This window comes from Ruditapes philippinarum, unplaced genomic scaffold (genome assembly GCF_026571515.1).
Source record: "Ruditapes philippinarum isolate M1 unplaced genomic scaffold, ASM2657151v2 ctg1257_1_1_1_1, whole genome shotgun sequence".
In the NCBI taxonomy this organism is placed as follows: Eukaryota; Metazoa; Mollusca; class Bivalvia; order Venerida; family Veneridae; genus Ruditapes; species Ruditapes philippinarum.
In genome coordinates, this window is record NW_026861919.1 from 89,309 (window position 1) to 104,415 (window position 15,107).

At 30.4% G+C, this 15,107-nt stretch overlaps 1 protein-coding gene and 1 long non-coding RNA gene across 4 annotated transcripts in view; one reads left to right on the top strand and one right to left on the bottom strand.

The window, feature by feature from the left end:
• LOC132717368 (vesicular glutamate transporter 1-like) overlaps positions 1-15,107 on the top strand; it is a 71,428-nt gene that overhangs the window by 44,636 nt on the left and 11,685 nt on the right. For 2 of the 3 annotated variants that reach the window (XM_060700819.1, XM_060700818.1), the window contains exons 3-4: positions 11,612-11,629; positions 14,638-14,785. In XM_060700819.1, the coding sequence (XP_060556802.1) occupies positions 11,612-11,629; positions 14,638-14,785 (166 nt within the window). The remainder of the gene's footprint in view (positions 1-11,611; positions 11,630-14,637; positions 14,786-15,107) is intronic. The other variant, XM_060700820.1, reaches the window with a different exon arrangement.
• On the bottom strand, positions 1,624-6,730 carry LOC132717367 (uncharacterized). Its single transcript, XR_009623950.1, has 3 exons — positions 5,588-6,730; positions 4,496-4,565; positions 1,624-1,977 (listed from the first exon to the last, which is right to left on the bottom strand). It is a non-coding gene; the product is annotated as an uncharacterized LOC132717367 (long non-coding RNA).

Below are 15,107 nucleotides of genomic sequence, written 5' to 3' on the forward strand. Positions count from 1 at the left end.
CAGATTGGAAAATGTTAGATTTGAATATTTGTTTTATATTTTTATTCAAATTTGATATTTTTATTCAAATTTAAGTAATATCACGGTTTTTTTTTGTTTTGGTTTTTTTTCTCGGTGATGGTATTCATTACCAACAGTTACACATACTTGACAGTTTTGTTGCGGAAAAGTGATGTGGCAATTGTTTCTACTAATGCGACCAGCGCAGACAAAGATCAGTTTGGACAGGCTCAATGAAACCGAGCCTGCAAAACTTTCTTTTTTGCCTTATTGGGCTTTCTTTGGGTATTCTGTGTTTTACTATTTTGAACATATGTGCCGTTTGACCGTGGCCTACACTTTACAAAATTCTTTCGACACTTTTTTTTTCAATTCTTATCTTACACTGATGAATAGCTTATTCTAGTTTAAAAAATGGACACATTCATTTAAGATCTTTAGCGTAATAAGGGTTGATTTAAATTCAAAATATGGTAAACAAGACCAACAAGGAAAGGTGGGGTTCAATAAACGCATAGCAACAAAGTCCAGCGGTCAGGAGCCCAGGAGGACGAACAATGTCATTTTATCCTACGGTACTTTTTGTATGTGAATGGAAAATATCGCAATCAAACAGCAGAACTAATTAAATTCGTGTTGAATTCTAGTTCCTGATTTCAGACACACTGTTTCAGTGCGTTACTAGTACTTCTCGGTCACTCATCTGTCATGTTTGCTTCAATATGCAACATGCGTCATTTCAAATTTACCTGCAGACAAAAGTGCAGCAGTAAATGACGAAAAGGTAATCACCAGATGGAATGTCAGTTATATCACATATTTATCAAACCTGAACCTAAAGCATATTTGATTAATGTAAATAAATGATTATAAAGTAAAAACAGATTGAGTCAGTGATTACTTATATAGACTCTTTTGAAATGGATACCGATTAAGCTGGTGCAATAGAGGGGGGGGGGGGGGGGGGGTTTAACGATGATGCAATATCATTATCGCTCACAGAGACTTTATTTCTATTTACCAGTTGCGATTGGAAACATCCAGTTTTCAAGTGTGGTTTTTATCTGAATGATCTGTGACAAAAACTGTGAGCGATGTTAGTTCAGATGTACTAGCAAACAGACAATTTTACTGTACATGCCACCTGGCGCCGGTTTAAGCAATGATTATCATCGTTTAATCATCGTTCAGTCAAGCCTTATAGAAATTCCGCCTAAGAATCCATGTGGAAGTGAAAATTTGCTGGGCAAAGGTACAAGTCAAAGGAGTTAGTATCACTTAAATTAGAAAAAAGGAATAAATAAAAACAACGAAATGTCGCATGATAGAAGCCCAGTGAATAAATTTTGAAAGAACGTTAGGGGATTTTAAGCCTGTAATTTGTTAACAAGATGCCCTCGAACTATAGACGTTCTAACTGAAAGAAAAAAAATAACTAAAAAAGAGAGATTGATAGAATCTCTAAAGAACACCCAAAACGGCAAATGAAAATATTGCAGGTCCGTTTTGATTGATCCTGTTGATGGATTTGTCGTATAGCTGGTTGCACAGGCTAATGAGTCATACACGCTATATTCAAAAAGAATGACAAGTCAACATGTATATACATATAATAAGGTTTTTATTTCTTAATGTGCACTATGGAACATGACATGATTTATGAGTATTATAGTGCAGGAGATGCATACGGACTGACCTTATGTCAGGATGATTTATATATGTAACTCTAAAACGTGTGTATTTATATACATTATAAAATGTCCTTAGGACAGGTTGATATTATATATACTATTCTCAAATGTCAGAGTGGGAGTTCAACTTTGGTATTCCACTCGTTCACATGTGTGTTTGTATTTGTATATTAAAAGTATGTAACATCCGTGAGTTCTTTCTCCGTTATACGACAACGGTTGATTTGGCGCCTAAGACCAGCGATGTCGAAGCGACGATTTTGGACAGCGGGACACAACGAAGTACCTGAAACAGAAAATTAAAGGTGAGTGATCGTTTATATACCTGTAACTTGCTAATTTTGAAGATGTCAGATCAAGATATAGCTACAATTTTTGAAAATTTGTCAGATAAATTGAACAATATTTCAACTATCATAGGTACACAGGATTTATCAGAAATAGTACAAAATTTTGATGGAAATTCTAAATATTTTAATGACTGGATAAAATCTATAGAAAAATATGCTATTTTAAAAGGTTTGGATGATAATAAAATAAAATTAGTCGCATTTCAATCAAGTAAAGGGACTGTAAGCGATTTTATATGTAGATATTTGCGTGATAATCACCGTAATTCGTGGGAACAATTAAAAGAAGAAATAAGTACTAGATTTGGGGAAATTAAAGATTTACATCATGAATTTTATCTTTTGAGAAATTTAAAACAAGATTTGGGAGAAAGTGTTCAAATTTTTTTGGGGAAAAATTTATTAATTGTGCTGAAACCGCTTATGAAAATTATAAAACTAGGAGATAATAGTTTAATTGAACTTCAGTTAGTAGAATTGTTTACGGATAATTTAGCGCATAATTATTTAAAACTTAAACTTATGAGAGAAAAGCCAAAAACTTTACAAGAAGCAATTACTTGCGCAATGAATGAACAGAATTTCAGAGCTAGATTTTCTGCCAGAGTAAAATTTTCTAATGCTCAAAATCACGCAAAATACATGAATTACAAAGCAAATAATTTTAATCATTATTATACAAGAAATTTTTGCGTGTACTGTAAGAGACCAGGTCACCATGTGCGTAGTTGTAGATTTAGGAAAAATGAAATATATTTTGTATTTCACCGACAAAATTTTTCACGATTTAAGAAAAATAATAGCAATAATAGTTTGAAATCAAAGATTAAGTGCTGGAAATGTAATAATTTTGGTCATATTATGCGTGAATGTCGTAAACAAAATTTTTACGACAGAAACAAAATAAATTTTCAGGAAAACTAGCAAGTTCCTGTCACAAAGGGGTCATTGACAGGAACGATAAAATACCAAAATAGATTCAATGTCTCTAGGACTTCAAAGCATAGTCCATTTTATTTGTTATATAACCGTGATCCAATTCTCCCGGTGGACCTGTTGCTACAACCAAGGCAGCGCTATCATGGCGAAGAATATCACAAAATTGCATTACAAGAACAACATAATACTTTTCTATCTGTTTATAAGAACCTTAAAAAAGCAAAACGAGAACAAGCTAGCTATGCAGATAAGACCGCAAAAGATATCAAATTTGAAATAGGCGATCCCGTATTTTATAAGAATTTTCGTAAGAGAAGCAAACTAGATGTGAATTGGAAGCCATTTTATAGAATTATGGAGAAAAGGTCACCATTAACTTATATAATAAAAAATCAGTTTGACAATTCAACAGTTAAAGTCCATGCAGAACAAATTAGGCTCGCAAATATTAATGACTGGTCAATACCAAAAGCAGATGAAACTGGCCGACCAAAAAGAAATGCCACATTTGTAGTAACACCTGAAAATAGCGATACTGATGATGCTTCAGAAATACCAGAATCAGTATTACCCCAAGTTGCTAAGAATGTAAGAAAAAGAAAGATCAAATTCTGATAGTGAAGATGATATTCCATTAGCCGAATTACAGAAACATCTTCGACAACAACAACAAATTTCAAATAATGAAAATGTTCAAAGTAATGCACATTCAGAAGAAATGCAATCGCAGACTGATTCAGAATTAAATAGCAATCCTCAGTCACTAGCAGCATATAATGCTATTCAGACAGATTCAATGGCTGAGGATAATGATTCAGATAATGAAATGTTTATAAACTCTGTTTCTACTAAAAAGAAAAGTATTGTAAAACCACGATATAAAGTATCTGGTAAGGTAAACACAAAGGTACATAATAATAATAAACGCTTGAAACCGAATGTTAAAATGTTTTTACAGGATTAGCCAGTATGCTATAGAAAGTTATATTCCGTGTTATGTGCTATACTAATTTTCGGTAAATTGACCTCAGGCATTGTAAATAGTTATTATAGAAAAAAATATATATGTTACAAGAAACGATAATAAAACAAAACAGAAAATTACATTATTTAATCATATATCTTTATATTTTTGGTGGTTGTATTCATTAATATCAATTTTCAACTTGCTTTTATTAGAAATATATCTTTGATTTTTTATTATTGCTTAAAATGATCGTTATTCGCTATATGTTTATAAATAGATCGGTTAATTAAAATGCATTTCAAAGTAAATGACAGCACTTAATCATGAGTTTCAAATTGATTATTTACTTTATTTCATATTAGAATAACATGTGTATACATACATGTTTCAACTGTCAACGCACAATCATTAAATAAAGTTTAAATTGGGATAAGTCTTATTGTCGAAATAAAACTAAAGTTAATAGCTTAGTTAAAAACTAACAAAATATGTCTAGAAAAGTAAATTTTTTTTTTAAATATCAAGTATTACATAAATAAGATACTTACACTAGAGAACATCTTTCATTGGAATTCTTATCCTATGCATTTTATGACAGTTGTCTTGTTGTTCATATATCTGAAACAAAATTATGTTTATTGTATATAATATCTATTAACCGATCTGACACCGGACGAAAATGCAAAATATTGGTCTAACGATCACTTGTCGTCCAGCCAAGACAGAGAGGTGCGAGCGAATTCGCCGGTACAGTAAAACACCGCCTGACTAGAAATATTACAGTCAGCCTCTACGATGTCATCTATGTACAACAAAAAAAAACCATGCAGATATAACCATAAACACCTTCTTCGATGTAAAACCATGCAGATATAACCATAAACACCTTCTTCGATGTAAAACCATGCAGATATAACCATAAACACCTTCTTCGATGTACAACCATGCAGATATAACCATAAACACCTTCTTCGATGTAAAACCATGCAGATATAACCATAAACACCTTCTTCGATGTAAAATTATATGAAATAAGCGTCTACGATGTTTAAAATATATAACTATGCTGACACAGCCGTCAACAACAACAACAACAACAACAACAACAACAACAACAACAACAAAATTGTGGAATCAAATAAACTTTTGTTCCTGTCTTCAACCAGAGAAGCCGAAAACTTCCGTTTATCAATAGAATGTGTTTTTCTATGTGTTATATAAACTTAAAAACAAAAACCCAGAGAAATACTGATGACAACTTCTTATCAAAATAATTATTTGTGCGCGACAGAGATATCCAAAATAAATATCACATAAACATTTGCAAGAATCGTGCAACAGCAAACTGTTAATTTAATTATCTTTTACTCAAAAACATTGCTACATAAATGAAGAATTATAGATCTATCATCACTTTGTTGTATTGTTCAATACAAGACATTTTACAACGACGAAACAAGAATAGCGTTTACAGATGTGCCAATAAATATTCGAATATAACTTTATCAACTTGTGTATAAAGTCTACGTTTACACATATCAAATACATATATATAAATTTTAAAGAATCTTCAACAACATCAACCATTTATGAACAATTATGAGTGTCAATTTAAAATTATTCTTTAGAAAGCTACATACCAACGATTTGAAATTCCCGACACGTCACGACCACCAAGCCATACGATGTCAGCAAGTACCTGTTACAAAAAAATATACCTGTCACAGGAAGTGTTCAATGCGCATGCACAATACACGTTTTACAGGAAATGAAACACCTGGACATTTTATCAATTATCAATTGTTTATAATATTTTTTAAACTTTTTCGTATATAAATATCTTTTCTACTCTTATCATACATATAATTCTGTTAAATTTTATACCTTAAAGTTTTTCTAATTAATATTCTTAAAATAATTTGTTCTTTGAAAATTGTTAACTTATTTGTTTGTTTTTTTATGTTTTCTTGATCTCTAGAAATTAACTTTTTTTTCTTTTTTTTTATGATGAAATAAAGGAAATTTAATATTTATTGAAAAACTTATAAAGCTATAATATTTACCTTATGTCACTTTAATATTATTTGTAGAATAACAGTTATATTAACTGATTAAAAATTTCGAAAAGATTATCTTTACATTTAACAATAATTATTTTTTTTACTTATTAAAAACATTACAAAATTGTTGAAGTAAATTATAACTTACCCGACTGCAGTATCCGAAAACTTTTTAAAAAGTGACAAGAAAATATATTGAGCGAATATTTCCGAATATTGTTTCCTAAGGCGTTTTTCTTTTTTCAAAATAAAGTAACAAAAGTCGTTAGATAACATCTCTGACCGGACATCTCTGACCGGATATTACCTTAAGGGTAAAACAGATGTCAAGTTGATTTTAGATTTTTATAATTTGTTAGAACGAGTTTGAAATGTTTGATATTAAATAATAACTTGTTCAATACTTTTTTTTTTAAATATTTTTTTTTATAAGTAATGGAGGAATTGTCGTATAGCTGGTTGCACAGGCTAATGAGTCATACACGCTATATTCAAAAAGAATGACAAGTCAACATGTATATACATATAATAAGGTTTTTATTTCTTAATGTGCACTATGGAACATGACATGATTTATGAGTATTATAGTGCAGGAGATGCATACGGACTGACCTTATGTCAGGATGATTTATATATGTAACTCTAAAACGTGTGTATTTATATACATTATAAAATGTCCTTAGGACAGGTTGATATTATATATACTATTCTCAAATGTCAGAGTGGGAGTCGGCTTTGGTATTCCACTCGTTCACATGTGTGTTTGTATTTGTATATTAAAAGTATGTAACATCCGTGAGTTCTTTCTCCGTTATACGACAGATTGCAGTGGTATTTGCCAGCTACCGCCAACGCCCCTAGTATTTTTAGATTTGTACTTTGTATTCCATTTAACAACGCTTACAAAACACTGACCTAAGCCCCATCAAAACAAAAACACAATTTTGTGCTGAAAGTATATTATTAAACAGAAATACAAGTCATTCTTTATCTTGCGATAGTGTTTTTGAGTAATATTAACTTAAAGGAATCTGCTTCTTCTCGCAGGTGGCAACACAAATCGATTTGTTCATAATAAATCAGAATTAACCATTAGCAGAACCAAACAATGGATTACTCAAGACAATGCTCTTACTGAATCGCGAAAACGTTTTTGTTTTGTCACAGCTAAATGTATACATGTGATTTTGAATGATTGCATTCACACCAGTAATGTATACCATAGGAAAAAAACTTGTGCTGTCAATGATACTAATCAGTTTACCATGATATTGGCCAAGATGCTTTGTAAAAGGAACACCCGTAGTAATTTGGAATCACCTTTATGAAGTCCATCAGTTAGCAACAATGGTGTCAAATTTGAAAATATTATCACAGACAATGAGAGTATTTTAGGTTTAAATGTCATAGAATACCAACAATTTGAGGCCTACATTTTTCTAAGTAACGGCAAAGATTTACAATCTTTGATGCAATTTAAATGTTGCAACATTGCTCTGTAAGCCGTTCGACGCAAAGAGAGGGTCTACAGTATTAGGTAATGACTAACAGTTTTAGTAGTTCCGATGTTTAAGTTCTTTTCGGTCATGATGAGTTTAATCAACATAGCCCCCCACACACAATATGGTGGTAAAGAAAGACGCTTTTACATGATCAAATATAAAATGTCATATAGTGGCTACCCATTAATGTTTTTGACTAGCTTTATTAGTCAGTTAAGAGATGTTTGGTAAATTTCGTCGTTTAAACTCAAAACAATTCCAGAATAAATTTATATTTAGAAAACAAGAGTGAAGATAGATCAATAATGTATTCTTTTGAAATCATTCATGTGGGAATACTCAGTAAATAATTGAGTGCTTTAAGCATTTTTACTATTGCTTTAAAGTTATTCCGATAGGCTATAATTAGACACCAATCAATGACCTCTGTTAACTGTGAAGGTTATACTCTCATAGTAAACATGTCTTGTCGTCCAATGACTTGCATAATCATCAAGCGAAATATTATCATTTTAAAGATTTTGTTTTATATCGATAACTTTATATTTCATTCAACAATGCTTTCTGAACATTGAGTTAAGCCCCCTCCTCCTGCTTCGTCATTTTTATACTTATTTTTGTTCTCATGTTCGGTACCATGATAAGTTCCCTTTTCGGTGATGCCTTGGGGCTTGATTTTGTTTCGGTTGCATTTCGGTAAAGGTTTCTTATTCGTCTTTGTACTCATCCATGAATAAAAAGATGTAATCAAATATTTTATTTAATGTGTCAGTCTTAAAAATAATGTTTTGGTCATTTAATGATCCATGCACGTTTAGTATTTTTAATTTAATATATTTACTTCTTGCGGCAAGTTATACTTTTCCACCTTCTATTAAACATTTTTTTCTGAATAAGAACAATATTTTTACAGCTCTGGAAAGGAAGATTACACGAGACTTGGTTTATACAGAATTTATTTTAGTTCGATCGTGTAGGAAGCTATAAGCTTATAGACACACTTTCGAATCCGTTCCTCGAACCAACCAGTTCTGAACAATGAGTGTAAAGAACAACGACTGGCCCCTGACGGGGTTTAAACCCATGCGACTAGCTTCAAGTTTCAAGTTTTTTATTTCAACTAGGCCCATATGGGCATCAGTTTTATAAACAGTAAAATTTCACAAACAAATGAGCATTAACAAAATAATACAGATGTGTAAATAAAGCTTGAGACAAAATAATTTGCATGATAAATACAAAAATAAGACTAGAGATTCTTAAATTATGAATGACTTTACAAATGAGTGACTAGAATGATACATAATGCAACCGCACAATGAAAGTTCCTGACCAAAACGCAAATGAAGTGATGCAGCGACATGGTGTAACCACAACATGGGGCCCATAAAGCCCCACACTGCAACCACACCACGCCGGTACAATTAGTTCCACAAAAATTAAATAGGAAGTGTCACAATGCGATTACAAATGTCATGAGACCTTAAAGATGAAAAAATAACAAAAAAATAAATAAAATACATAAAAATAGATAAAAGTAAATAATGAAAATAAAGACAATATTTGGCAATAGATACTGACTAGAAGGTGGTAAACATTATTTCACAATAGACATTATTCTTTGTGTAAAAACAGACAGTTTGATTAATACAGTTCTATCAGTATTTTGAAATAATTGCTGTAAATTAAACATGTTACCTCTTCGTAAATTAATGGGCAAGTACTTTCTACGATAAATGTTAAAATAAGGACATTGAAAAATATAATAAAACTCACCACCTAATAAAGAGTTATTTGGACAGAGATGGCAATATCTTAAATCATGATCCAAACCTATATAACGACCCTTTTCAATAGGGAGTTTATGGTTACTACATCTAAACCTACACAGCGATAAGGCTAGATTTCTAGGTAAAAGTTTAAAATAGGCTTCTAACTCAAATGAGGATTTAAAAATTCTGTAAGTGATACATTTGCTAGAGTTAAACACTTGTTCATGCTACATTTGAACATATTGGTCTTTGATTCTAGATTTGACAATATTTTTAAAATAAGAAGGTGATAACACAGATTGGTTTATCCAGTATTCAGCAAAACCAAGCTCTTGCAATGACTTTTTAACATAAACTATCCATGGGGAGAGATATACGTTTTGACGGTCCAATTCAAACATTAGTTTGTACATAATATTACATACTTTATCAGGTTTCGAATTAATGATTTTGCACCAAAAATTTAGGACTCTACATTTTATGACACAATCAATTGGAAGAGTACCAAGCTCCCCAAATATCATAACACTAGGAGTGGACTTTTTGACACTCATTATGAGTTTAAGATATTTCAACTGAAATTGCTTTACAATATCAATGTTACCTACACCCCACACTTCTACACCATATAACAATAACAAAATAGGAGTGACCATGGAGTCAAAAAGTTGTAACTGTAAATCTATATCAAGACAAAGAGTTCTGGATTTTTTAAGTACAGCAAACATAGCTTTTCTAGCTTGGTCACACAGGTATTTAGTAGTTTTATTGAACTTACCATTATAATTAAACTTAACACCTAAGTAGCTAAAATCCTCAACAATATCAAGTATGGCATTGTTAAATTAACAAGAAGGAGTATTTCTACATTTCCCTTTTGAAAAAATCACCACTTTAGTTTTGGCTGTATTTACTTGAAGTTTCCATAACTCGCAATAAGTAGACATAGCATCTAGTGCTAATTGAAAATCAGATGCAGATTCTGCAAAAATTACAGTATCATCAGCATAAAGCAGTAAAAACAATTTAAAGTAAACCTCTACTATACCATCACTTAGTACATTTTTAATAGACTGCGAAAGTAAATCTAAACCATTATACGTATTTGAGATATGTTCTACAAGATCATTCAGGAAGACAGAAAAAAGAATGGGTGATAGGTTTTCACCTTGACGGACACCTGTTGCACTTGTAAAATATGTTGATAAACCCTGAGTGCTTTTTACACAGGATTTAGCTTTGTCGTAAATACTATAAATTACCCTTAGCATTTTACCATCTACATTGTGCTTTAAAAGTTTCATCCATAAAAAAGTTCTATTTACAGAATCGAAAGCTTTTTTATAATCCACAAATGCACAATATAATTTCTTATTCTTACTTAGATAAAAATCAACTAACAGTTTCAAAGTAAATATATGATCTACAGTTCCATAATCTTTACGAAAACCAGCCTGCTCTTCACATAACAGTCCTGAATTTTCTAGAAAAGTATTAAGTCTGTTATTAAGAATACTTGTGAATAATTTTCCTAAACAACTTAAAATAGTGATTCCTCTGTAGTTGTCTGGGTTATTTACATCACCCTTTTTTTATAAATAGGAAAAATAACTCCTTTGCACCAGACTTCTGGGACACATGCTGATTCAAAAATGATATTAAACAATTTATTTAGAACAGGCAGCATAATATCTTTAGAGTACTTGATATACTCATTCAATATATTGTCATGTAAAGAACAAGCTTTATTATTACTTAAACCATTAATTGCATTCAATATTTCACTGTTAGTTATAGTGGAGTTCAATTCAAATTTATAATCTGATATATTGGTTATATCAAAATCAACATTCTCTCCCTCATTATTTTCATTCAATTTACTGAAATGTTCATAAAAAGCCTCTGCACTAATATTAGACATAATTTTATTTCTTTCTCCCGAGTATTTATTCAGTAAAGACCAATATGCTTTAGCGATTATTAGATTACTAGTCCGACGCGTTAACCACTCGGTCATGCCGCCACTACTCAAAAGTTAAAACAGAAAGAAAAGTTACACAAAAATTCTAATGAACAAAACGATACAGAATCTATCTTGTTATCTAACATTATACCGTTTGCCTTTTTAAGAAAAAATGGGACAACATTGATTTGTAGAAAAGAAAATTAAGTTTAGGATGTAGAGATAACATAATTATCCAACTTTATTACGCAAAAGTGAAAATTGTATTAAATGACAAATTTTACCACTGTTTGATAGGGATCCGATCGTCAAGTACTTAACTTACAACTTATTTAACGATTTCATTTTGTACACGACTATGTTTCAGCGGAGATGATGCCTTAGCGTATGTATCATAATTTAGTAAATCACGTGCTATATTAACTTTTTAATTATTATATTGGATCAAGTATATTTATTTAAATTTTCTTTTTTACTCGACTTTTTTAATTTTCTCGTACATTAACATGCTTTCAAAACTGGTTTTATTTTCAATAAATTAGCTTACTTTAAAGTCTACTATACAGGGAATCTGCATGTTTACACAATTTTTAAAATACTTTCCATTTTTTACTCATAAACATAGCGCACTCTTATTTATTTTACAGTTTTATATTATGGTTGCTATTATAGAAAAAATAATGCAAGAAAATAATTAAAAGTAACATTATTTCAATTATTATTTAGCAGTTATTATAAGTACAAAATTTCATATATTTATGGGGATTTCTGAATGTAAAAATGACAAAATAATTTGTGTTGGTAGGAAACTTCTCACTGATTATTACAATAGAATTGTAAATACAACAAAGTTATGATTATGTAATCAATGGCACTGTGAATCGAAATTTGAACCGGTCATATTTTTTGCTAACCCTTCTTCATGCTAATCTCTATTTGGTACATCTTGCCTTTTTTGTCCGTCAATATTCTTAATACAGTCTTCATTATTAATCTTTTTTATCAAGTACATTTAAGATATGTAGCTTTGTAAGGGTCTATTGTTATAACACTTCACTCATGGCTAGATCCATGCTGGTCGCAAACCCATTATGTTGGTTTTGTCGTGACACGGCTCATTTATAATTTAGAAGATAAAAATTTGTAACAAATCATATTAAATGATAATCTCTTTACCGTTGCCTATTTATTGCTGTTAAGTTCTTTAATCTTCTTGCTAAAAAATTAAAATACAACTATGGCATATTTTGCGCTATGGCATGATTATAACAAATGTTTTCACATGCAATTTTTATTATAATTGTATATATGACTATGTATATATGCTCATGCTTGTCTTTACATTTGTTAGGTTTAATTCTTCAAATATATTTCATATGTCTTCTAAACTTAGACATATTTAAGATTATGGTTTAATTGCGATATATATATATATAAAATGCTTGTTAACAAGTGAGATGCAAACATTTTAACAAGTCTAGTTATTTAGTACACATATTTAAATTCGTTTTTCGAATACATTCGGCTTCAAGAATAATATTTTCGTCTTCCTTTGACAGTAAAACATGCAAATTGTATTGCTCTTTTGTTTAAATTTTTCAAAATTTAAATGTTCATATTTACCTTTTAAATATAAGATTATGCATAAGACATTATAGAGGGCGTAGAAATTAGCTTGCTTACTAAATTTTTATTTTTTTTATATTTTCCTTTTAAATATTGGATTCTTCGTAAGCCATGATAGAGGGTGTGGAAGTTAGCTCGCACTTTCCAGTACAGTCCATGAAGAAGTTTAATCAAAGCAAGACTGAAACATTTTCAATTTTGTCGTTTTTAGCGTTCTTTACGGATTCTTTTTTTTTTCTCTCAATTTTAATCATTTTCACTACAAATGCTCTATTAAGCCTATTTTATTACAAATTAACAAACGTCAGAAGCTCTGCTTTCATTCACTTAATTTTGACAAGCCGCCAAAGTAAGCATATAAATCTTCTTAAGGTCTATTATCTGAAATCAATTTCGTTGTAGAAGTCTAAGCATATATAGTTTGTCATCAAAATGTTCAGTCCTTGATTGATGGGATAATGAATAAAGGCAACTCGCTCAATTTCATCAATTTGTTTCTATTTGAAGATAACTGTTATGAAAGTCAAATAATCTTGTGAAAAATGTATTTGAATTGGATTTCTGTAACATAAGGTTAACATGTTCAAAAAACAATATAAAAAACAACAAATACTTAAATTAATTAAAGATTACAAACATGTATTAACATGATTTATTTCTTTTTCGATGAAATATGAATATTCTTATTAGATTTGTATACTAGGTTACAATTTTTTTCTAGATTTAAAAAATATTCTATTTTGTTAGACCTTCAGACCTAATGACACAATGTTTTGATGTTACCGTTTTTATCGATAGGGATAATTATTTTCAAAAGAATGAATGAAAATGATAACAGTTGTCAAATAAAGTAACATATCATTGCCTTGTTAAAAGGAGGCGGAATAATAAATTTTACCACGCGTAAAACTGAGAAATAAAAAAAACAATTTTGGGAGAAGTGCGTCCGGTCACAATTTTTCTTCAGCCACTCATTCGACTTTTTGCAAAAATGACATTTCCCAGTTTTAAGTATATCCAACGTTTATCTGCAGGAAACTACCATGCTCTTTCCTTTTTCATGATTTCAAACACCACAATAATATAATAAAAGATATACAGATCAAAATATATCACCGATAACTATCAGAATGAAAATACTTTCACTAGTTGAGGTAATTCGGAATACTTGTGTATGCGAAGTAAATGTGTAACTATATGAACCTGTGAGATGATAATCATCAAGTTTTTATTTGTAAAATGCAAAATGCAACAATACCACTTTATATTTAAAATTGTGCTTAAAATTTAGCAGGGATAATCCTATGAATTGCCGATTTCTATGGCAAACTAGCTACACAAACTTCAGAAGCTTATTTCCGGTAGACTAGATGATATTCAGACAAATCAAAGCTACAAGATATGTAACAAAGCTGGCCTTTATCTGGTCAGGAAATTAAAGCGCATTCCAATGATCTTATATTTGTTGACGAAATATTTTGAATGCCTAAATTGTTTAATATCTGTTTTTGATCGATTGGTGGTCGTTGACTCCTACTTTAATTGTTTAACAGTACTTGCTAAATGCTCTTTCATAAATTAAATATGTTATAACGAAATTAAAATAGTGTGCATTAATTTTGCTCTTTTATTCATTGAGGTTATAAATTATTTCATGAAATACATTTAACATTTTTTTCATCTTAGTTTAAATACCGGTAATAAATAACAGTAGGGTAAATAGTTTCTTGATTATTTTTCTTATTTAGTATAACTTCTCTCTTTCAGTCCATTCAAAAAGGGGTTTGAAGAAAAGGGGTTTGCTAAATATGATGAACTGGACGAAGCTTATGGAGAGGTTGACGAAGAAGAGATCAGAGACGATAAACCAAGTGGAAACTGTCCGAGATGGTGTACAAGATGCCCATTTGATAATGTAAGTATTGTTTTGTTTTCTTGACGGCAAGTCAAAAAATAACGGTTGAATTAATTCTTCATGTTTCAAGACAAATTTATGAATATCGATGATATAGTGGTCTTTTATCAAAATATAGACCTTTACCGCTGAACATCTTAAAATAATTAATTTGGAGGATAAACTGATCCAAATATTTAACAGTCAGTAAACTCTTTGTTTGAATCACTGGTGAACATTTTGCAGAAGTTCTAATTAATTTTTGAGAGGAATTCGATGTGAAGAAATATGATTATTTTGTATTTCAGTTGGATCGATTTTACGAAAAATTTGTATGTATACA